This window comes from Cavia porcellus, unplaced genomic scaffold (assembly GCF_034190915.1).
Source record: "Cavia porcellus strain 051 isolate PalLab524CR breed Dunkin Hartley unplaced genomic scaffold, mCavPor4.1 scaffold_1, whole genome shotgun sequence".
NCBI classification, from domain to species: Eukaryota; Metazoa; Chordata; class Mammalia; order Rodentia; family Caviidae; genus Cavia; species Cavia porcellus.
This window is the reverse complement of record NW_026947484.1, coordinates 165,196,938-165,221,925: the sequence shown is the minus strand read 5'-3', so window position 1 is coordinate 165,221,925 and position 24,988 is coordinate 165,196,938. Positions and strand designations below refer to the sequence as shown.

At 51.0% G+C, this 24,988-nt stretch overlaps 1 protein-coding gene across 8 annotated transcripts in view; it reads left to right on the top strand.

The window, feature by feature from the left end:
* Patj (PATJ crumbs cell polarity complex component) overlaps positions 1–24,988 on the top strand; it is a 198,154-nt gene that overhangs the window by 68,594 nt on the left and 104,572 nt on the right. For 7 of the 8 annotated variants that reach the window (XM_063259666.1, XM_063259667.1, XM_063259664.1 and 4 more), the window contains 6 exons: positions 702–864; positions 1,995–2,066; positions 3,363–3,540; positions 7,753–7,863; positions 11,688–11,765; positions 18,937–19,048. In XM_063259666.1, coding sequence (XP_063115736.1) covers positions 702–864; positions 1,995–2,066; positions 3,363–3,540; positions 7,753–7,863; positions 11,688–11,765; positions 18,937–19,048 — 714 coding nt within the window. Of the gene's footprint in view, positions 1–701; positions 865–1,994; positions 2,067–3,362; positions 3,541–7,752; positions 7,864–11,687; positions 11,766–12,686; positions 12,858–18,936; positions 19,049–24,988 lie in introns of those variants that run through there. The other variant, XM_063259675.1, reaches the window with a different exon arrangement.

The following is a 24,988-nucleotide window of genomic DNA, read 5'->3' as shown; positions in this document are numbered from 1 at the left end:
TGGCTTCTCTTCCTTCCTTTCAATGGGAAGACTGCGTGCTCTTGGGCCTGGCCTAGGGAGAGGAGAGACAGTGAGGTCCCCAGCGGCTCTTCTCTGCATCAGGCAGTTTGGGCTTAGCACTGCCGCTGCCCACAGAGAAATGAAAACTCATGAGACTCTGGTGTGGGAATTTTGTGAGCATTTAAACTGCAGAATTTCGAATACATTGTGAATTCGGAAATTTATGAACAGGGCCTTTAAACACCTGCCTGGTGGGCTGCGAGTGTGGCTCAGCCATGGAGCTCTGACCTTGCAGGTGTAAGAACTTGGCGGTGACCCCACACACCTGTGTTGGTCTCACTTGTGTGTCCGCTGTCCCACAGGGTGACTGTCTTCTAGCCGGTGGTACGGCACACGGCCTGTGGTGTGGCAGGCGAGGCTGAGGACGGAGGACAGCCCAGTGCTGTCACAGAGGGGGTTCTTTGGCTCATCAGATATCACTAATGTGTGTTCTTCAGCCTGGCCTTCCTCTCTAAGTAGCCATCGCCCTGCCTGAGACAGTGGCGCCCTCACACTCACCCCACCCTCTGCACTGCACTGTCGCTTGCTTACTTTGACACTGTCCACTCTGGAGGGCTCCCACCTTCCTGCAGACACACCCTTTGCTGTTTGCTGAGTGACTACAGGATCCTGTGTGTCTTATAGTCTGTGTTTGTCTTCAGGCATGACGATCCCAGGTGCCGACCCAGGCCAGAGCAGGCTCCTGGACCTTCCCACTGGGGCTCAGAGGAGGGAGCACGACCTGCCTCTCTACCAACTGGCCAGGCCCCGAGAAGCCACACAGCCTTCCGAAGCGTGGCCCTCCAGACACGCAGCCGACGCACGGTAGGCCGCTGCTGCTCACGCTGTGGAGCAGGGCATACACCTTGCGTCTCTGCAAATGCACGATTTTGGTGGAGCATTTGGGAAATACAGAAAACACTGCCATAAGCCCTCCTGCTATGTTAAGTGGTTACTACGAGAATTCCACAGTGTTGAAAATGAGGCGGCACATGCAGTGTCCTGGGCCCAGACAGTTGCCCAGAGTGGCTGCTGGGAGATGGGAGGTTAGCTCCGGATCACGAGGGCCGATCACGGGGATGTGGGGAGGGCAGGGAGGGACGTGAGACCCAGAGTGGTGACGGACCGAGCTGTCCAGCTCATCAAGGGTCACATTGAGGGTCTAAGTGGCCCCAGGACCACAGAGCCTGGCAGAGCCCAGCCAGGCCGAGTGCTCTGCGCTTGCTGAATGCGCACATCTGTGCTGCACAGCCTCTGAGTGTGTGTCTTCTGTGCACACCTGCGACTGTGTGAAGGAACACACATGGAACCCAGAGAACTATTTGCTCTTGGTGGCTCCAGGAAAGGGCGGCAGGTGCTCAGAGTGGCCGATGGAGCCTGGCAGGGGGCAGTTCAGCTCCAGGGGTGGTCACTGCGCTGCCTTGTCCACCTAACAGGATGTTCTCCTAGCTGGTCAGTCAGTACTAAGTTCCCATTCTAAAAGAGAAACTGAGGTGAAATTGTGCAAATCAGGCACTAATTTAGAAAAATGACTTCTGAATTAAAGTACCAATATGTGTTTATCATCATTGCATGACTTACAGATCGTAAGTCTTTTTGTCTGACTTGCTGAGTGGGATTTGCTGTGTTGAATGTTAACCTAGTCTGAGTTTGTTTTGCATATTTATTGACACCAATATTTTAGCAGTTTAAAGCTGTTTAGTACCTGTAGGTTGTGCAGTTTCAAAAGTTTCCCAGCATCTGAGAATGAGAACAGCCAGGCACGGTGGTACAGACCTGTAATCCCAGCACTTGGGAAACTGAGGCAGGAGGAGCTCTGTGAGTTCAAGGCCAGCCTGGGCTACAAAGTGAGTTCAAGGCCAGCCTGAACTACATAGTGAGACCTTGATGCAAAAAAAAGACACAATGACCGAGAGCAAGTCTCCTCAGCTGTGCTCCCTCCTGTCTTCCTGCAGCGAGCTGCCTGAGAGAGAAGAAGGCGAAGGAGAAGAGACACCAAGCTTCAGCCACTGGGGGCCCCCGAGAATGTAGGTGGTCACTCGCCGGCTCTGAGAGGCCGCAGACCTGGTCTCCTCTTTGTCTGATGGGCGTTGCTCTTTCATGCTTGGCTTTTCACCACTGTGTTAGGCTTTATTTTGGGGGCACACGTTTGCAGTGTGTAACGATTGGCTCCCTGGCGGGCAGTGGGCACACGCCACACCTCCATCCTTCCTGTCGCCTGTCTCCGGGCGCCTTTCCGGTTTGCATGAGTCTCCGCTATACTGTTTACTTGGTGCTCCACCTGTGCCTTGGGCTTTTCTTCTGAGAGGACCACATGATACCGGCTGGTGCGAGCTGCACCTCACGCAGTGTGATGCTCTTACCTGCTCTGATGAGTGCAGTGATTCCCCATGCGCCTCCGTTTTAGTCCCGTTCTGTCTCATTCAGTGACTTGGAACCAACACGAAGGACCCCACTGACTGACGTCAGCACAGGGTAAACCAGCTGGAGCCCAGGGTGCAGGGAGCGGCGGGGCCTCTGCTGCCCCTCCAGACACCCCACGCTGAACCTGGCTCTCTTGGGGAGCTTGGAGTCCTTGTCAGGGCTGGGTGCTGGGGACAGCAGGTTCTCACTCCACGCGTTATTCTTCCCCCAGCCTGCTCAGCCCACCACTTCTCTTCTCGCAGTTGAATTCTGAGTTTTGCCTTCAGAGCTCTGAGTTGCTATGTTCTGGCTCCTGGCTTCTTTTGTGTTCATCGCTGGTCTGGTCGCTTTGGTTTCAGCAAGTCCCATAATTGTTTTTAAAATGATGGGGAAAAGGCCGCCTTCCAGCCTCAGAGTCAGAGGTGCCAGAGGTACGAGAGCCCAGAGTCAGAGTCCAACTGGACAGGCTTGTACCTGGTGCTCCAAGTGGCCACTTTGTTTTATTCCAAAAGCCAGAACTCTTTACTAAAAATAATCTGTGTGGCTTTCTTGATTTTTTTCCATCTATTTATTTCCTCGCCCTTTCCTGTTTTGATGTTGTGCATATAAATGAGATGGACCCAGCACAGAAAGCAGACTGTAGCTCAGACAGGAACTTAGGCCCACTGGCCCTCTTGGAGTCCCGAGTTATATTTGTCATCTGTTCCAGAATGTAAACTCTCACATGGCATCAGTTGTTGATAACACCTCTGATTTCAGCACCAGGTATAAGTTACAGGACTTTTATTAAAAATGTGTTTAGAAAATGTACTTTTATGAAACAAGTTACAAAGATATGGCACAAATGGAATATTCCTCGGGACAGCACAGCAAACTAAATCAAGCTGCTCTCAAGTGAGTTTCGCTTCTGTCTTTTACAGTGTGGAGATTTTCAGAGAGCCCAGCGTGTCTCTGGGCATCAGCATTGTTGGTGGACAGATGGTCATCAAGCGCTTGAAGAACGGGGAGGAGCTGAAGGGCATATTCATCAAGCAGGTCCTGGAAGACAGCCCAGCAGGCAGGACCAATGCGCTGAAAACTGGAGATAAAATCCTTGAGGTAGTGATACTAAAACACTGTTTGTGTCAGAAACTTGTCTTTTTTGAGACAGGGTCTTGCTATGCAGTCCAGCCTGGTCTTGAACTCACTGTGTAGCCCAGCTGGCCTCTGACTCATGGGGATTCTCCTGCTTCAGCCTCGGGGGTACCAGGGCTTCAGGTGGGTACCACCACCACAGCCAGCATATCTGAAACATTTTTAAGACAATCTAATGATCACCTGGTCAGAAGCGCTTTCTTTATGTGTGTGTGTGTGTGTGCGCGCGTGCAACTGGTGAATCCTTTCTGTTGTCTCAGTTTGTAAGCTGCATGCACAGCTTGTGAGTCTCTCCAGGGAGGCAGGGAGGAGGTAAAATGAAAAACGCACCTCGGGCTCGGGGCTGCAAAGGGCTCTGTGGGGCTCCCCCGCCCGCGTCCTCCGAGCTCCCACCAGGAGAAGCCATGTTGTGGGGCACCCCTCACACAGGGAAGCCTCTGTCCTCCCTGGTGACAGCACGCTAGGGCCCTGAGCCAGGCCCCTCACTTCCCTCATGTTTGGACCCTGTCATCACTGGCACTTCGGCTCACGACAAGGAGGGAGGGGCACCCCAACCCCTCCTCTGGATTTGTTCCGGGACAAACAGTCGGCCACCTTCTCCTTAAGTTCTACGTAAAGTGGACATGAGACTACCAGGCCGGAAGCGTCACCTCGAGGACCAAACCTGAGAACCATGGGAATCTGCTCTGAGGTGCAAACCTGGGTCACAGAGGTCAGGACTGCTGCCCTGAGATTCTGGGCTCCAGACAGACATGTGGCTTTGGAGTTGTAGGTCTGGGAACACAGGTACCTGTGAGACGAAGGACCTTGAGTGAGGACCCTGATCTGGACCAGAGTTCCTTAGGGCTTCACCTGTGCCTTACTTGGCCCTGGCCTGGGAGGCTCCCTCTCCTGCCACTGCTCAGGGAGCTCCGGGTTCTGGCCTTTCAGTGGATGGATGCTTTAGGTGCACCAGCAGTATGAGCAGTGATGACAGTGACCAAACGTCCCTCCCCTGGTGCCACATGATGTTGTAAAAGGAAACACTGCGTGAAGTGCCAGCTGCGGGGAGGGGCTGGGCAGAGACCACAGCTCAGGGACAGAGCGGGGGTTAGTGTGACTGTGATTGTTGCTTTAACAACCTGAGAAGCAGCTCATGTCACAGTGAGCCTCTCTGCAGTGACCCAGGAAGAAAAAGGCTCTGCCCAGAGAGCAGAGCACAAGCCTTGCCATCTGCCTCCGGGCACGGTCCCTAGTTCCTTAGAAACTGGCTTTAAACAGCCTGCGTGTGGCAGCAAAGCCTCTGCTGAAGTGACAGGCAGTGTCCGGACACAGCCCTTCAGCAGTCACAGGATGAGGACAGCGCCAGAGGCACAGGGTGCTGTCTGTGGAGAACCATGTAGGGACACGTGTGACAAGAGGACATGGCCCTAGGGATGCGTGGAGGAGGGAGGGCCAGGCCTTGAGGGCTCAGTGCTCCCACCGCCCCCGTGGGAAAAGCAACAGGAAGCAGAGTATGGGCAGGGCTGTGACAGAGCTGTACCCCAAGAGCTACAAAGTCTGGGAGGTCACCTGCCTGGCCTGTGGGAACGCCTGAGGACCCCAAGCTGGGTGCTGGGTTGAGGTTCTAGTTTGATGGCCAGGAAGGCAGGGACCTCGCTAGAGGTGGAGGCCATGATGCAGGGCACCTGGAACAGCGATGGAGAGGAAGGGAGCAGGCTGGCACTGGAGGCAGAGCATGGGAAGCGAGGAGGAGGAGGCTGAGGAGGACCAAAGGCCAGGAGTCAGGCCCTGCTGCGGGTCCCAGAGGGTGCAAGTAAGGTCCTACTCTGGGCAGAGAAGCCGTGCGTGATTTTGTCACCCCAAGACCTTTGCCTTGGAGTGAGGAATCTGACCCCCACGTTTCAGAGGACAAAGCCCTCAAGGTGGCAGCACCTATCTGTGGTCTATGGACCGTGCCCCCCAGGAAGCACCCAGGCGCCTCTCGTCACGGGCTGTGAGGACCCAGCTGCTGCAGCACTTCCAGGGCCCTGAACACCGAGGGAAGCTGCTGCTCGTTGCACCAGGATGAACCAGGATCCTGGTGACCCCACATGGTTGTGAGGGGACCTCAGATGGTGACCAGCGCAGCCATGCTTTGTCCTGGGCCTGGCAGCCTCGGGCAAGCAGAAGGGGCCCTCCCAGCATCCTCAGCACCTCCCCACCTTCACTGCATGGCTGCTGTGTCACTGCTGTGTCACCTGCATCCGCCTCGTGTTTCCCCAGCGGCCACCCAGGACAGACGGCCCTGACTCTCATCCTCGTCTGCGAACCCAGCGACTCCAGGCGTCCTGTGTGTGCTGTCAGCGGGTCCCATGTGCCGCCCTTCGCTGTTCCTGTTGGTTTAATGAACAGCGTCCCCACAGGTGCCCAGTGGCAGCACTGTGCACAGGGACGGGGGCCTGGTGTCCCCAGACTGAAATGTTGAGCCTTTTAAACCGCAGTCCACGTGAAGCTGGCATGTCATTTGTTTGCTTTTTTCCCTGTGAAGATCAGACTGAAGTTTTTTTTCTTTAAGCAAAACTTGGTAATTGGCCCTGTCTATATTTTATGAACTGTGTCTTCAAGCAATGACATCCATGTTTTAGATCCACAAGAAGAATTTTTTTTTTTTTTGTCTTTTTCATTTTTAACGGTACCAGGGATCGAACTCACAACTGCCTGCTTGCAAAGCAGGCACTTATGTGGCTGAGATAAATCCCCAGCCCCAAGAATTTTTTAATCTAGGAAGTTAGACTTTAATTCTCACCAGTGGGTCTTTGTGTGAAGAGCAGAGCTTTTCAGTGATAATTCCAAATTGAGGAAAACCTAAGATTATTGTACTGTGACAGATCCACTCTTCTGGCTGGCTAGAGTGGTCCCCATTTATCCCTGTGAGATCTGCCAGGAAAGCCTTCAGTCCCTGCTGTCTGTTCCCTGAAGCAAGGCGCTGGCTCCACGTGGGGTGGCCTTAGTTCAGCAGGCCTGGTAGTGAGGTGTTTAGTGGCCTTTGACTTAGGCTTGCGTGGCACCCGTCGAGTGGCCTTAGAAATGGATGGACTTGCTAACAGCCTAGGTTCTCCATGTTTCTAGAGTAAGGAGCCTTTCTTGGGTGGTCAGATGCACAGAGCATAGAACACTTTGAAGCAGGGAGCCTGTTTCATTGGTACCTGTTTTTTAATCCAATATGAGAGGTGGTGAGCCTCTAAGTTATGATAATGTGTATAAAATATTCCCCTCAATTTAAAAGACAGTGGAAGACCCAGGGATCCCCCTGCCCCACCGCTCAGAATCCTGTGCCATGCTGATGGCAGGGGTGCAGGAAAACGCTCCCCACTGAGGAATTTGGAAGGCGACTTGTTTATGACTCCGCTGGGTCAGGGGACTGAGTCTGAGTCCAAATCACCAGCCCCGAGTCAGCTAGGAGTTCGGCTTAAATCCATTTTGCAAGCAGGAAGGATAAGGCTGCCGGAGGCTGTCCCACAATTGGTTCTGTGGATTAAGTCACACGTTGTCAAGCAGACTAGTTAAAGCAGTTTACTTAAAAAGCAGTTGTTAACCGTAAGACAGGAATACCCTGGGAGGGAGAGGAGGGTGTGAGCGGACTCCCAAGCAGGGAGTTGAGTTAAACGCATCCCAGACATGGAGTCTTTGGAGCGAGTTGGAAAACCACATGTACTTTTCTGGGTAGGAAAACACGAACATTACAGCTGGACACAGCCAGGCTGACCTGGCGTGTCTTTGGGAGAAGCAGCTGGACACAGACAGTCAAGGCTAACTGGACTTCTAGGCTGTGTGACAGCCCCGTGAGCATAGGCACAGGCCACTGATGGGTTTTTACCTCGGTTATAAATGTCTATAAGGTTGCTATTCTGTAACTTTGCCCTTTCCACAGAGGTGACAACGTGGGGCTCTGTCACACAGCAGGTTGTTTCATATTTATCACAGAGAAGGGTGGAGCACCATGTGGGATGTAAACGGAACCCAGCTGTGCTCATGCTGTTTGTCGGCTGTGGTTTCTTGAGGGTGCACCATTGTTTTGGGCTCTCCCGGGGCAGCAGTGTGGTGGGCTCCCTTGCCAGCCCCTGCACTGTTCACAGAGCAGACGATCCTCATGACCTCTGAGTTGGCCGCCAGGCCCTCCAGGGCCTCCCATTAAAACTTCCTCCCATGTTCCAGGTGTCCGGCGTGGATCTGCAGAACGCTAGCCACCAAGAGGCTGTGGAGGCCATCAAGAATGCAGGGAACCCTGTGGTGTTTGTGGTGCAGAGCCTCTCGTCCATACCAAGAGTAAGTTGTGTGTTTTGTTTTCAAAAGGTTTAATAATATCCTCTGTTACGGTGGTCAAATTTTTGCCTACAAAGTTTCATTTTAGATTACATGACATACTCGAGAGTAGCCATCAGCTTTGGAGGGTTCAGCCATGGCAGCCAGCCCAAAGTCAGGAAGTCATGGCAGGAGGGCCCAAGAGAGTACGACTGCCCACCTCACGGGGCCCAGGAAGCAGAAAGAGAGGGGCCGGGACAGGATTCACCCTGCAGAGGCACAGTGAGCACCTTCTTCTTGGGATGCCCACCCCTGACAGCCCATTCAGTTGCAAAATCAGTGGGTCAGTCCCTCAGGACACTGGTCATCGGGACCCTTCACATTTACATCAGGACACTCGGAAGTTGTCTTCAGGAGAACTTGGTTATTAACTGAGTTGTCTTTTTCCCCCAGTTTTGATCTCCTCGTCAAATTAGAGTCAGTACAGTTTGTGTTGATTTAAGGCATAGATGGTAAAGTCAAGAGCCTTGTTTTCAATATCTCGGTCCCCTGGCTACCATTGGCTAAGCTGGAGGCAACTTAGTTCTCTATTCGGAGACAGTTACCTTGTTTATAGTACTTTTTTTTTTTTTTTTTTTTTTAAACCAGTACTGGGGATCGAACTCACGACCGCCTGCTCGCAAGGCAGGTGCTTATGCCGCTGAGCTAAATCCCCAGTACAGTTACCTTGTTTATGAGAAGCTTTGAACATAAAACATTCTAGAGGTTCCATCCAGTATTCTAGACATTTATTAGGACAGAAATACAGGCGTGCTGATGGTGCTGTTCCATGTTCTAGCAGAGACTGGAATTTACAAGTAGCAGTATCTGGTCACAGAATTCTGCCCTGTGATTCGTTCCTCCTTTGCTATGGGGTTCGAATTCCAGCGTGAATGTGGTGACCCTTTCACGGAAGCAGGATTTCTCTTTTTGATGGAAGACAGCTGCTTAGAACACAGGCACCGTGAGCAAAGGGAAGCACTGTGTGTTTAACAGGACGATTTGCTGCTCAGTGTGGCGAGGCAGCGGCTCCCAGCTGTTTGTGTGTTAGAGCTTGCAGACAGTGCTGTCCTCCAGGCAGACGGGCGCTGGAAAGCAGCCGGCAGTGGCCTCACCAGGACATCCCGACACCTGGAAGCTGCGGCAGGCAGCTCCAGCCCTGGAGCCGAGCCCCTTACCCTGTCCTCTGCACCCAGCTGTGAGGCGGGCCAGATGAAGGCTCTCGTTTTCATCCATTTTGAAAGTCAGAGACACTTTATTTAGAGTCCAGGTTTTAACCCCAAATTACATTAAAAATATAGTTAAGGCCATGTCTCTTACTTCTGGAAACTGAATCCAGTAGAAAAATCACCCAGGTTATTCTTTGCCAAATGACACTTCCTGAGAAGAAATTTGGACCACTGATGAATGGGTCTGATTGCGCACTTCTGGGGCCAGCTGTGAATGCCCTGTCGGGAAATAGTGGGAGCATTTACATAGTGAAGGAGTAACCCAAACTGCACACTTGCCACGGACCCAGCCTGCACTTGGATTGCTCGGCCCATAGTGTCAGTCGCTATGTCTTTAAACTTAGGAGGCACAAAGTGACTCCTGTCCTGTTAAGGCGGTCGACTCTGCACCAGTTCGCATCTTAGCAAAATGATGGTCATTTGTTCAGGTCACACAGACCACCAGGGACAGGAAACACTAGCAGGGCTTTGGACAGTGTTTTTTCTCCTCGATTGCCTGGTAACCTCGGACTCCTACGCTCAAGCAACCCCCAGCCCCAGCTCCAGTGCCTGGACCACTGCGGCCAGCTGCCTTCATCAGTTTGGCCAGTTCTGTTAAATGTTGGGCTTCCCTGAAAGCCTGAAATGCAGTCAGTTCCTAGTGGTCGCCCCTCAAAGACTCGCCCTCTAAAGGTGCCTCGCTCATGTAAAAGTCTGCCGCGTGCCGTACACTGCCAGTGGGCTGTGTGTGCGCTTGCCAGCGGCTGCTTTCAGACCAGCACCTTGCCTCTGAACGCTTGTACACTCCCAGCCATCAGGAAGCCAGAGAAATGTAGGTACCCACTTAGATTGGCTTGGCAAATGAAGGCTTCTTTAGGAGCAAAACGCTTGATTTACACTGCACCTCTGTAGGATATAACTTGTTCACCCAGGAACACAGCCACATTTCACAGCGCATCGAGTGTTTCACTGCATAGTCCAACAAAAGCCCAGCTCACTTGTCTTACGTCTGTGCTGTTTTCTTCCTTCCCGTGTTCTGGTTGAACTTCCTTAATATACCATTGTTTATGACAGCACCAACGTGGGCACATGCAATGTTTCTATATCAGTTTTTGCATATCTGTCGCATAGAAAAGTGTGTTTACTTTCACAAGAAACATACTGTCTTCCAGTTTTCTAAGAGACAAAGTGTGTTTGGTGAGCATTTCATGTTCTAAAGTTTGCTGATGCCATGTGTGCTATTCCCGAAGCATCACAGGTGTTCTGACATGTAGAGGTCACAGACACCCCATCTCAGCCCAGCCTTTGCTGGCCCTTCCACGGGAGAAGGCAGGCCCAGTGTGGCTTAGTTTCAGATTCTTCAGACGCCAGTGCCAGCCAGGCTCCCAACCTGGCCCGGACTGTGTGTGTGGAGCAGAGGCCTAAGCACCGGACATCTGACCGTGTTCAGAGTGGAGGCCCTGAGGCTGGAGCTTTTCTTGCTGCGCTGACCTGTTCTGAGACTTCCCTTTGTTCTGAGTTAATTCCTTAACACAGTGGAAGTGGAGCCGATTCATCTCTGCCTGCCCGCCTGCAGAGGAAGCAGAGCCCTGTTCTGTTTGGTACTGTTTCCTCGGCAGGCAGTCCTTTAGGGAGAGGAGGTTGGCTTTCAGTCATCACATCTGCCACCAGGTTTTATGCCAAGACACTGTGTTAGCCATTTGAAGAGCCATGAGAAATGACTAAAAATAACATACTTCCCTTAGATGATTCCTTATCTTAGACAAAAATGAGCCCCAAAGAAATGTGTACTATTGGCACCCTTAAGGATTAACATTACTGTTATAAAATTTAACTTCATGAATTTATAAACATTCATTGAGTATAGCTATGTATCAGGCCCCTTTCTTGCACATGGAGGGATGGGAGCACTGGGCCAGGCTCTCGGCGAACTGCCCCGACCAGCAGCGGAAGCAGGTTTGAGACCCGCCCATCCCCGCGCATCGGTGATGGCAAGGTTCACGGAGCACACACACCATGCTGCGCCTCGACCTCTCCCCGGGGCCCAGAGCGTGAGGTGGAGCTGCCCGGCAAATGCTCTTTCCCACTCTAGAAACTTACTGAGGTCTCCACGGAAGCTTTGCCAAATGAGCCCTTTAGTCTTCTCGGTCTGTTTTCTGGGCCACACGGCGATGTTAATTTTACAGAATTTTATGGGTATGTGTCTTGTCAGATTTCTGAAATGCTAACACTTGCCCTGATTGTGAGCCGCCCCACTTTAGTTATTAGACAAAGTCACAAAGCTGAGTAGAAAAGTGTAGGAAGAAGGGTGGATGTGTGGCTCAGTGGTTGAGCACTGTCTGACGTGGGCATGGCCCTGAGTTGGAGCACGTGAATGCACACAGGCATGTACATGCATGTGCCTGAGAAGTGCAGCACGTGAGTGCACACAGCCATGTACACACGTGCCTGAGAAGTGCGGCATGTGTATGCACACAGGCATGTACACACAAGTGCCCGAGAAGTACAGCACGTGAGTGCACACAAGCGTGTACATGCACGTGCCTGAGAAGTGCAGTGATTGCGGCCTCTGGACTCACAGTGGGTCTCTTTCCCTCCTAGGTCCTTCCCAGTCCGCATAACAAGGGCAGCAAAGTGGCCAATGCCCCGGACCAAGACACCCAGGAAAAGGAGGAAAAGGTGAGGGCCCCTCTTGGCTTCTAAGGATTGTCTTCATTTGCACGGCTGAGGAGCACCTGGAGACGGGCTTGAGGAGCATCTGTGTAGACTTGTGTGTGCATGTGCGTGTGTGTGCATGTGTGTACACATCTGTGTGTCCTCCCTAGGCCCTGGTTCTGACCAGAGCCAAGGCCAGAAACCTGTGATACACAGGCACAGATGGGGATAAGCCAGCCGTCGCTGGGCCATGTGGGCAGCATCCTGCTGGGCAGGGCACCTGTCCCTCCAGGCACTGCTGAGACCCGCCTGGCTCTTCTCCCGGCTGGAGGGCCCTGTGTCCACTCCTGGAAGACTGCTTTCCCCTCAGTCAGCCATCTGCCTGGGATCCCTCTGCTGCGCCAATAGAATTTATGGCCTGAATGTTATTTTAGGAACTAGTGTCGGGTAAGGGTGAAACCTCACCTTTTCCCATAAAGATAAATAGTATCTGGCCCCTCTGTAGTAGGGTCTCCTTCACCCACTGACTTGGAGTGCAGCCCTGCCCTGCCTCAATTTACCAGCTACGGCAGGTCTCTTTCTTTTTTCCGTTTGGACCGAGTGTCTGTCTACATATGTGCTCCATACCCAACCGTTGCACCTTGTAATGAACCTCATTTTCTGGGAGAGCAGTGTATTTCCACCTTCTTCTTCTAAAGCCATGTCTGTGTGCGGCCATCTTTTCTGTTTAAATTTAGAATCCCCCACCCAGAAAAAAATCCTCCACCCCAGAAAAAAAAGTCTTGGAATTTCAGTTGGAATTGTGTTGAATCTGTATATTATTTTGAAAAGAAGTTGGCTCTCTCTGATGATGTATTTTCTGTTTGTTGCTAACGTGCAGTCATAAAATTAATTTTCTTGTGTGTATTTGGTGTTTTATAACATTGTTCTCTCATTCTTTCATAGCAAGACTGACCTAGTGATACAAGCTGAGAGCAGGACAACGCTGACATTAAAAGGAAAAAATAAAATGTCTACAATCCTGCCCTCTAAAGACAAACCTTTTAAATATATCCTATATGGCCTTCTAGTGTGTTTCTGTACCCACAAATATATAAAGTATTTTTAAGGAGAATGTGGACCTCTAATTCTAGTACTATATCTGTAGATTTTCATTTTGAGATGTTTCTGTATAGGTAATAGATACATTGGGACAAGGTTGCTTTGTTTCTCTCTTTTCAGTATTTCTTTTTATCTCATGGTAGCTGCTAAGACTTTCAGTTGTGCATTTAATGAAAGTAATGAAAGTAGCAGAGAACCTTCTCGTCTCTTTCCTTTTGATAGTTACAGGGCCTTGCTATGGAATACGCTGTGTGCTGCAGGGATTCGTAGGCAGTCCGGGTTACGGAGTCTTTGTCTTTCACTTTCGTTTTACTAAGAATTCTTACTATGAACGGCTTGATGTTGCATTTTATAAAACATTTTATTCAGTGGAGTAATTATGTGTGTTTGTGTACAAGTTTTTTTCTCAGTGAATCCCTTAATATGGTAAATCGCATTCACAAATGTCAGAACGTGAGACAACTTGAATTCTTGGGTTAAACTTAATTTGATCATAGTCTATTTTTGCCTTTTGCTAATAGTATTTCTTTTATGGTTTTTGTATCCATGATCGTACATGAAATTAGTCTGAAGTTTTGCTGTGCTGACCTATTAGAATGTTCAGTAGATGTGTGTCTTTTTAGTCTTCCGACAGTGTGTGTGGAATTGTTATAACTAATTTCTTCATTGCTTAGCCAATTAGCCTCTAGGTCTGTCTTCCATACGGGAAAAAGTAAAATGCTGACTTGATTCTTTAGTAGTTACTGAACTATTCAAATGTTCTGTTTTTTGTTGGCTGTGGACTTGTTTCTAGGCATTCCGGGCAGCACCTAAGTTAACATTTGTGGAGGTGAAGTCATTCTGTCTTCTCTGCATTTATCGTCTCCTGTTCATGTAGTTCTTGTAATTCTGAATGTAGTTCATTGCCTAAATGTTTCTTGATTAATCTTAAAAGTAGTTTTTCATTTAATTCTTCTTTTTGAAGAATTAACCTGTGAACTGTGTTGGTCTTCTCCCTTGAATTATTTTCCTGCTTAGTTAATTTCCTTCTCTTCTTTATATTGTCTTATTTCTTTCTTTGGGTTTATTCTCCCTCTCCAAGAAATCTTTACTTTCTTGTAAAATTAATTAATTTTTTACCTTTCCTGAGACCCATAGATTTTCTTCTGTGTTTAATGCATCTCCATATTTTAAGTTTGAGCCAGGAGGGATGAGGCACTCTTGGAATGCCAGCGCTGAGGGTGGGGGGCAGGGAGCTGGGGCAGGAGGGTCACTGCGAGCTCAGGGCCAGCCTGGGCTGCATAGCAAGACCCTGTCAGAAAACAGACTAATGCAATAATATTTTAAATAGAACATCTGTTATCCAGTCTTTTTAGACTTCCAACATGAGTCCTCTTTTATTCTAGGTTTATTTAGAAACCGTGTCTTTAAATGCTCATTTGAATATTTTAAAAGGGCTTTTGATTTGTAACTTATTTCCATTATAATCAGAATTTGTGTAATGTTAATTCTTCAACATGTGGTTGACTTTTTATTGCCTAGTACATAGTTGGTTTTTGTAAAAGTTTCATTTGTGACTAGAAAGAATAGCTACTCTACTTATTGGGTACAGGCTTTTTTAAAAATGTGTTTATGTCTAATTCAGTTATTCAGATACAGTATTCAACATACTGTACTGTCTTATTTTTCTTAGTATGACTTAATAATTGCTCATTTTGATGGTAAAATTAGACTTTCTTCAAATCATTTTTAGGTTTTGTTTAACATGTTTTCAAATTAATCTCTGAGGTGCTTTTAAAGTTTGAAATTATGTGTTCTTCAGGAGTCCACACTTTGAGTCTGTGGGCACAGGATGTGATCATCACATAACCTCTGAGCCCACGAACCTCTGTGGGTTCTGTATTACCTCTGAGACCACAGAAAACATGCCAGCTTTCTCTCCATGTCTGCCTGGGGTTAGGCTCTGGGGTTTTTGAACTATACACATGCAGTGAATCCAGGTCTCCACCCTGGGCGCCTCTGCCTTGAACAGAATCCCCGGGGATGCCTTTCCTCCTTGTGTCTTCCAAATCAAGCCAGACCCAGGCTGGTAGCTATCCTTGCTGTCTCCTGTGGCCAGGACTTTGGTTTGTCTAAGGTAACTGCCTTGTCTTCGCCTACTGAAGATTTAGAAATTTAAAAACCAGCACTGAGGCAGACACTGGGGGAGGCTTGAGTAGAGACAGAGGCTGGCCTGCCACAACAGTGGCTGCGATTCCAGGGCAGCTTCCTGAAGGGATCCGCAGTGCTGGGCTATTAACCAGAGGGAAGGCCCGTCTGCTGCACCTGCTTGATCTCCATCCTGCTGTTCACAACTTCAGCACCAGGATTCTGTGGCTTCTCCCTGGTGGCCACGAGTAAGCACAGCTAACAGAGACCGAGGTCCCTGCCAGCCGAAGCCTTAGGTAGGCACAGCTTCCTGGAATCCTGGCAGACCCCCCCAGCCTTCCAGGTGGACAGGTTCATCCCTAGGGACGGGCTCAGGAGAGGCGGCACTTGGGACTCAGTCGTCCTCAGCTCTCATCAGATGGGAAGGAGCAGCCCTTGCCTAGTGACATGGTGCGAGAGTCTGGACAACACTGTCCGTCCTCACAGGAACCAGACCAGTGGCTCCTGAGAACCAGCGCCTGGGGGAAGGGCGGAGGAGAGGGGCCCGTGGAGCAGGAGAACCTTCGTCGTCTGGGTTGTGCCAATGGCCTCAGCTCTTTCCGGCTGTACCCAAGTGCAGGTTTCTATGGGCCAGTTCTCTCCCAGTTGCATGCACTGGAGCTGTAGAGACCAACAGAAATCTCTGTCCTCTCAGACCCAGGATTGGTGGGTAGCAGGGCCAACAAGAGAGAATCCAGTGGCTGCTAACTTGGTGACAAGGGAGGAGACCCGTGTGATGTGGCCCCAGAGAGGAACCAGTGTTGTTCCTTCAGGCCAGGGACACATTATCTTGCTGTCCCCCTCCCTACTGCTGGGCACCACCTCATCACCTGACAGACTTGTGACTAACTCATGTGAGTGAGTACAGGATCCCTAAACAGACAGCACCTCGGAATTTAGGGCCGATGACTGGCAGTGCCCTTCAGGCGTGGGCTACCTTGTGTGCCCCGCAGATCTGGGGCCTGAGGTTGTTTTAACCTCAGTCAGAGGTTATAGAGACCTATAAATATCTGTCATTTTGTGTGGTTTAAGGGTTTCTCCAAAACTTCGGACTCCCTTACTGCTCGGATTGAAAGGATTCAGTGTTGATCTGAAGACCCGAATCCTCACAGGAGACTGGTGGGCTGGTCGAGGAAGGGAAGGGGCAGGTGTCCCTTTCTGCAAGCCAGTGCAGACACTGTGAGTAGAGGAGAGGCCCAGGAATGAGGGGTTTGCGCAGGAAGTTTCCTCCACGGTCCTAGGGAGCCGCTGCTATGGTCCTGAGTGCTTCCACATGGCAGGGGCTCTGTGTGCCATAAGGACCTCATGGGGTCCAGCAGCCCAAGGCCACGTGTGCCCAGCAGCGTCCCAGTTACACTGAGGAGCAGCTCACCCCTCAGTGTGTGTGCGCCTGCAGGTCCCGGCAGCTCTGTGCTGGCTCCCGAGTCTCTAAACCACGCCTGCGGTGCCCAGCCGCACACTCTACTAATAGCAGAGTACTTTCATGCGGTGAGGGCAGAGTAACTGAAGTGAGCACAGTGCAATTAGTGTGCAGCTCCAGGGCATGTGTTTTCCTGCCCTGATCCGGGAGGGAGGCTCCGTGGTGACCCATCTCCTCACTCTTCAGAAGTTATCCCGGAAGTTATGGTTTCATATTGTTCTGTTTTTAATTCTCTCTCCATCTCTCCATCCCTCCTCTCTGATACTGGGGGCTGAACCCAGGGCCTTGCACATTTTGACCAGTGCTGTGTCACTGAGCTGTTGTCCCCAGGCCCCTTTTTGAATTTTAAGACAGTCTTGCTAATTTGTCCAGGCTGACTTTGAATTTGAGATCCTCCTGCCTCAGCCCCCAAGTATCTGGGATTACAGGCATGTGCCACCATATCCAGCAAGAGCTTTTCTTTCCTAGGGACCCAACACATGTTCAAGTACAAAAGTACCAGCCAGCAAAGAGAGTGCCTGACCTGCACATTCCTTGTTGTCTCTCAAGCAGTGGAGACCAGAGCCCTCTGGAACCAGCACAGAGTAGCTCTCACACTCCCAGCCAGTACCTCCACGTGGTCAAAGCAGAAAACCATCCCCACTTACTGCTGCTGTGACTACTGCCAGACCCGGGTCACAGCCTTCTCACGCCCAGAGCCACCCTTGACCCAGTATCAGAAACAAAAACAGAATTGGAAATAAAAAGCAGAGGAACAATAAAAAAAGAAAAAATCCTGTTGTCCAGTGGAGTTTACTGTGTGGCTGAGGCCCACATGGAGCTGGTTCTGGAAGGGGGGCCCACTCCCGAGCTGCCAGGTGTGACTCCCACAATACCGCACCATGTGCAGGCCCAGGGTCCGCAGGCTTCCTGGTCCAGGGTGCTGACTTGACTGCAGGGAAGAGAGCCTGGCTGGGCAGTGGCAGGTACTGCGCTACAGACGGCACGTGGGGCAGGAGGGCTGGGACCTCTGCAGCTCCCATGCAGGACTGGACTGCTGTGTGTCCCCAGTGAGGTCAGCCAGGTGCTGGGACACGGTGTTTACCTGTCAGGGAGCCGGGGCCGCCCAGGGTCAAACGGTTGTGCAGTCACTCAGCCCACCCTGCAGGAGGCACCAGCGCACAGTGTCTGCCCTGTGGGTAGCCTCCCCTGCCTGGCAGTGTGGCCTCGCTGTCCCTGGGATCCCGGGGGTAATGGGGCGGCATGCAGGGCACTCAGGAAACCACATGTGGCCAGGAGCCCAATCCCCTCGGTCCACCCACCTGTAGGTGCTGTGCGTGCAAGAGCTTAGCTCTCTGTGTTCCCAATACTGTCCTCAATGTCAAATAAAACTGCTTCTGAGAAAACAGGGTTCCGGGAAATAAATGGTTCACTTTTTCTCTTCATTTGCTTTACATTTGTTTCTCAATGTAAAAGCCTTGAAACACAGTGAAGGCGTTTTTGTGTCGCTGCTTAGCAGCGCTTCCTGTGGGCACCCTCCCTCCATCGCCTGTGCATCCCATGATACTGGCATTTTCTACAGCTACACAGATTACTGCTCGAACTAGACACTGCCTTGAGCGCACACGCGTGCTCCTTGCGGAATCCCAGGTGCTGTCTCTCTTCCGCCTGGAGGAGCCCCTGTGTCTGCCTCCTTTGCGTGGCCGCCGCCTACTCCCTAGTCAATGCCTGTCAGTGGGTTTTTTCCTTTGGAGCATAATTGAATGCACTTGAAGCAGCAGCAAAACAAACCTCACCCTAATGCTGAGACATTGTGAGGCTCAGTGGGTCGTGTGTTCTCTGCAGAGTTGTGACTCTCAGGGAGGTGAGGCATGTTTTTTTCTTCTGCACGCGTAGGAAAACATCTTTATTCTGAGAAGGTAATAGATCTTAGAGCTTTATTCCACTTTAGTTCTCTAGATCAAGTATTGTTGTTTGACATGTAAATGAAAAACTTATTTATGCAGAAATAATTACAGTTTCTTTTTAAAACATTAAAGTATGGGTTGCCCATCTATACATTATGCCTTTCCAGTTAGAAAAATCTTGATATTTCAAATACTTTACAATCTGTAACTTTAAATGAAGAATTTAAATAATTGCAGAACTAATGTATCAGACAGTTTTTACTTTTAGTTTTTTCCAAAGAAATGTCTTTCATAGAAATAATTTCATTAATATCAAAGAAGGCTGTGCTTCACAACCTAAAGAACATGCGGGGACCTGGCAGCCCTTTCTCCCTGGGGGAGGAACGAGTGCAAGGAGGTCGGGAGGCCAGCAGCCTTTGAGGCTGCGCTTTGAGTTGGAGTTGTCTGCTTCTGTGTTTATCGGAGCCCTTTTAAAAATGTGGGGAGCCTAAGGGCACGGGTGCCCTTTGTTCTATGATCTTCAAGAAGGAGGCTGTTGGCGACCCCGAGGCTCTCCGGGTGGTCTTCTCATGCCTGTGGAGAGGGGGAAAGCTCACGCTTCTCTCTAATTCTGCATCCTCAGAGGCGAGGAGCAGCCCCACCGCCAATGAAGCTACCTCCCCCGTACCAAGACCCTGCTGTGGAGGCCGAGGAAGAAGAGGAGGAAAAGGAGCCTGCCCGGCAGGACCAGGATGGTGAGTGCAGCACGTCGTCATGGTTCAGCCCTGCCCACGGCTCTCTGCAGTCGGATGCGGGCCGGTCCCTCTGTGCACCCAGGCATAGGACAGGAAGGAGCTCGGTCTCTGAAGCTCCATGGTCTGCTCTGAGCTCCTCTGTAATGACAGGGTGAGTCTGGACTCCTGGCTGTCTCGGGGACTGGATCTAACCCAGGACAGTCAAGCGAGTTGTGGGTGACAGCATGGTCATGTCACTTCCCCGAGCCACGATGACATTGCAGGACACCCACTGAGTCTCATCTGCCCTTCAGAATTCATGGTTTTCTGTTGCATTAGCCGAAACAAAATGCATCCCTACAGATACCTCATTGGAGACTTTGTCTCAGGGGTTGGCATTTCTTTGTGCATGGACAGCGTGCAGGGTTGGGTCTGACTGCTGTTGCTGTGCGGTTGCTCTGAGGGTGATGTGAGTGTTCCAGAGTTACATGAGGGACTCCGTCCAGGAATACACTGAAAACCACTGAGTCACATTTCCTGACTGGGTCTTGTCACAGGGGGATGTGTGTGTGCTCCCTTAGAGGCAAATTTTCTGTCTGCAACACAGAAAAGGGCTGAAGCTGGAAGTTCATTTTTGCATGCGACCTTAAGTCTTGTGGGTCCTCTTTGTAGCCCCGCTCCCCAGGGTGTGGCAAGGACGAAGTCCACGGCGAGCCTTCCGCTGGCTACCCACTGTGTCTTCACAGATGTTCATGCTCTTGTTATTGCTGATAATTATTATTAAGGCGACTTTATATTTAAAATATATCTTATGGAAATAAAATGTGTAGATATACCTAACTATAGTGCTCAAGTTGGCTTTAAAAACTTGGTTTATCTTGGGCAGTTTTACAGGCCCCTTTTGTTTTGCATGATTGCTTGTCTTTATTTCTTTGAACCAATCTTGGTTGACTGTTATCAGCATTTAGAAACTGTATTAGTGGGCCTGTCACAAACTAAATCAGACATAGCGCCCTGAGCCAGCTGGGATTTCCGCCTGACAGGGAGGAGCACAGGCCCAAGAGTGGCTGACGTGGCTGCTGGGTGGAAGTCCTCAGCCCCTGTGGGTTGGGGGCATGTCATAGTGCCCTTTGCTTCATGTGACTGGCATGCTGGCGGTAGTCCTCGAGCACTGTGAGACAAGCTCACCATTTGGAATGTGGGTGGCCATGGGTGCCTCAGTCTCCAGGTGCTGGGAGGCCAACGCACCCATTGGAAGCCTGGTTTAGCTTCCCAGAAGGGCTCTGGGTGTGGCCCGTGTTCCGCATGCATTGTTTACTCTGTCCGGCACCCACTTGCTCCTCAATGAGCCCATACAGGTGTCCCCCCAGTTACCTGCCTGTGACGAGTGCTGCCAAAGAAGTTTGAGAGGTCAGTGTAAGGGTAAGAGCTGTGACCAGGGCCAGCCCTGCTCTGAGGCTAGTGAGTGCGTGAGGGCACTGCAGTCACCTCTGGGAGGCTCTGAGTGCGCAGAGAAGGAAATCGGGCTTGGAGGAATTAAGGGATGTGACACAGTCACACAGCTAACAAACAGCCTACTGGGACTCACAGCCAGCGGTCAGGGCTGCAGTGCCAGTCCCACCAGCGTCCACACCACTGTTCCCTGTAGCACAAGTGGGCACGGAGACACATGGGCTGTCACAGGGAAGCCACTTTGAAGTCGTGAGGTTGAGGGTACATCAGCTAGTGGGCATGGAGTCACCTCTGTGGCAGCAGGGTCAGGACCAGGGCAGGACAGGTGCCATGTCCACCGAGAGCAGGGTCGGGACGGCACCATCTACACTGCAAGCCAGAGGCCTCCTGGCAGCTTCTGCAGGTCTGGCTCCCCCAAGTCTGTTCGGCTGTGAAGACACCTCCCCTTGGGTTCCCTTCCTGTCCCCGAGCGGTCAGTGTCACCATCTGCAGGGGAGCCTGAAGCACTCAGAAGTTCAATTTTCTGGTCTAGTTGAAGGCTGGCCAGAGCCTGCTCCCCTGTATCCTCTGGAAGGGACCTCATGGGTTCTTCCCTGTCCCTTAACCCTTCCTGAGTTAATGCTCTGCTCATCACCAAACCCAAAAGCAGTCAGGACATGGTTCTATCAGATCCCAGCCATCTGAAGATGAATCATTCTTTATGGTGGATAAATGCAATTACACAACTCCTGGCCTCACAGCCCCGCAGTGGACGGCTGGCACTCCCCTGGGAAGAGCCCCCTCAGGCTGCAGGTGTGAAATGTGCATGCTGGGAGCCATGAAAGGCTGTGCTCCCACGAGCAGGTGTTACAAGTAGGAGACTCGGTCTTGAGGGTGGCAGGGAATACAGACTGGTAGTCTGGTAGGCAAGAGAAACTATAAAAAGAAGACAGTTTAAATGGTGACGAGTGCAATGAGATAAGACAAAATAAACAACACTAAAGGGAGCTGAGGCAGGAGAGCTGCATGTCCAAGTCCTTCCTGGGCAACTTAGGGAGACCCTGTTTCAAATTTTAAAATAAAAAGGGCTGGGTGTGAAGCTCAGTGTGAAGACTCTAGGTTAAATACACAGTGCTGCAAAATAATAATAAGTAAGTAAAATGCAAAAAAAGTATTATGAAAATAAGTGCTTGGATGAGGCAGAATTGCAGTGGCCAAGAAAGGAAAGGTAGGAACTGAGCAAAAGATCAGGGCGGTGTGGTCGTCATGTGGCCGAGAGTTTTGAGCCCACGTGGAAACCGCTCTTCTACCACAGCCACACACACAGAGGCAGGAACATTTATACAGCACTGAAACAGAAGGCTCCCAGAGCAGCACCCCTACAGTATGGTGGATTGTATGCTTTTTCTGTATTATTTCATTAATAAAATGTGAATTGCAGTTGCATTTATTTCATGAGTTGCAACAACTGAGTTGCCTCCTTTGCAGAAGAAATGCCTGTCTGGATCAAAGGTCTGCCATCTGAAGCCTGGAAAAGCTCGTCAGAGCGGGAGTCAATGACCCCATCACGGTTTTTCATTCTTGAAGACGGGGAGGTCCCCACTTTTACAGTCCAGTTAGCTCCTCAGTGATGGGGTTACTTCTGACTCCAGGACCACACTCTGAAGCCACTGGTCTGGATGGCGAAGTCCTGGGGCAGAGGGTCCACTGAGGAACAAGCCCCAGCCCAGGAGCCTACTGCCCAGAGCCCTCGAAGGAGATGAGAGTGGGCCCAAGAGACCGAGTCTCAGGAAGGACATGTCTCTGCTGCCTAACCCAGCAGTCCACTAATGTGCCGCTGAAAGGACCAAGAAGCTGGAGACAAGAATACTCATTGAACCGCATACCAAGGAACTGATTAGGAAGAGGATGAAAAGAGGGTACATCATGGAGGAACTAGCAGAAGAGACTAAACGTCACACAGCACATGGTGCATGATAGAGCCTCCTTTTGCATTGCCGAACGCATCTCAGGGCACACTGTGCCTGACTGCCTAAGTCTTGTCATCATTAGTGAACCCAGTTTGCCTGGATTTTAGTAAAGCGTTAAGGAGTCAGAGGAATAAGGAGCAGCTGGATGCTCGCTTGGCAGAACCACAGCATCAGCCACCTCGGATCTGATGGAGAGTGATGGTCTGGAAGCTCTGGCACTCTGAGGACAGAGGCATCCCTGCCACAGCACAGCTGCATTGCCCCGTTGGGGCCCAGGATTGACAAAAGCCTGGGTGTTTGTACCAGGGCTTCAGAGCATGCACTTCCAGCCTTGCCTTCCTCTGGTCTCCTTCCCGGGTGTCCCTGGGCCCCTGGGGAGACACTGCTGGTCTGAAGCACCTTGAAGCCGTCCACCAAGATGAAGCATCCATCCCCGAAGGCTGCTGACTTTTGCTTTCTGTTCTCACTGTCGCCTGTCGCCATTACTAGGCTGCATCTGCCCCCTGGAGTAACGTGCTCTTCTGTTATTATTTCTCCTCTTTGTAGTAGATCAGCAAATACTGATGAGTTTTCCTTCTCATTTTTTTCTCAAATTTATAGTCCCCCACTCCCCACCTGAGGACCAGCAATTGAACCCAGGGCTCAGGTGTGCCAGGCGAGTGCTCGACAGCCCAACCCTTTGTTTCATTTGGAGACAGAGTTTTGCCAAGTTGCCCAGGCAGTCCTCAAACTTGTGGCGCTCTGGCTGAGCCGCCCCAGCAACTGGGATTCCAGGCATGTGCCGCTGTGTCCAGCCCCTTACATCTTTACTGAGGGATTTTAGTAATGACACGATGCTGCTCACAATTTACCGCTGTGCGCACGCCTCTGGATTAGTCATTGTGTCTTCCTTGGGTATGCAGGACTCTTTGAGCTGATAGCAAACTTCCTGCTCCCATCAGCTCCCTCCCTTTGTTTGGAAGTCCTGCCTGATTCTCCCTCCCACATGGGTTTCTCCACATTTCTGCCACTTGGCAAAGCATGCCGTGTAGCATAAGGGTGGGGTTAATGCTCAGCTTCCTCGTGAGCCCTGCGATTCCCTGAGGTGAGCGGCTCCTCGCTCATGGCCGGTGCCTGACGGAGGTTCATATCTGGGATGGCAGAGGGCCTGTGCCTGTGCACTTGCTGGTAGGCTGCCCTGAGGTCAGCTTGTGCGTGGCCTGCACCTCAGGCCCAGCACTGCTCTTCCCCTGCGCAAGCCCTTCTGTCCCCCAGAGAGGAGCGGCCATCTCTAGGAGTCCAGCCAAGCTGCCCTGTAAAGTTAGCCCAGTCTCCAGCCGTGCAGATTCCTGACTCAAGGCCTCTCCACGTTTTACTTCAGTTCTTCTCATTTGCTTTCATTCGTTTGTAGGGACAAGATGCTGGCTCAGGCCTCCCAAGCGAGTTTATCACCAAATCGGTCCTCGGAGCCTCCGTGGGTTCAGAGGGGATTCCTTTCTTAAAAAGCGGCTTTACTGGGGTGCAGCTTCCTTGGCAGATAGGCAGCTCACCCGGTGACAGGGCATACTCCAGCAGCTCTGCAAGGGCAGCACAAACACCGAGACCCAGGGTCTGAGGCAGATTTCTTCACACCAACGAGCACTGTCAGGATCCTTCCCAGAATATCAGGGCCCAGTCTCTGGTGGTCTGGGGCTTAGCAGGATAAGCAAGCAGGAAGTACAGAAGCAGAATGGTTTGTCCACTGGGGATCAGTTCTTACAGCGTGCACCACAGCTTCCAGCCATTCTAAAGAGACGGAGCCCCTGGAACTGGAGCAGGAACTATCACCGGGGCAACTAAGAAACCGAAATGTGGAAGGGGGGGCATATTCTGCTGCATTCTGAGTCTGTCACTGGGCTTAGAACACAGAGCACATTTTGTCACCCTCCCCAACCCTGCTTCTCAGCAGCTACTCCACACCCGTGTCTACGTGAAATGTTACACACATGTATAAAATCTAAGTGTGTATTTAACTTAAGAAGTGGTCTTTCTAGATAACCCTCACTCGCTCCTGTGGGGAGGGGTGGGGAGTGGGGACTCCATCACACACCTCTTCCCCAGACTCAGGTTTGGACAATGATACAGGGTTAGGGTTAAGGCTAGGTTAGGGTGCCAGCACCACCCTCCCCAAGGGTCTGCAGGTACTCAGAGCTGTCCCCTCCCCTCAGACAGAGCGAGAAAGGGACGGCAGAGGCCAGGGGAGTGGAGCCCACGCTCCATGGTTCAGAACCTAAACGTCATCTAAACGTCTTTTGGCAATGGTAAGAAAGGCTACGTAGGGATTATATACTTGAAAAGCTGACTCTCCATTCTGGTTTAAAGTGTTATAAATTACCTGATAGCAATAACAGCAAAAACTGGAGAAGGAACAGCAAAAACCTGGAAAGGCTATAGTTAGAAATGTAGGCCTCAGGCTGAGGACGGAGCCCCCGCCCAGGTCTACCCCTGGGCTTGCAAGACCCAGACCTTCTGAGATCTCAGGAGGCCCTGGCAAAAGCTGAAACCCAGCATGGACCTCGGGAGAAGGTGTGCAGAGACACAG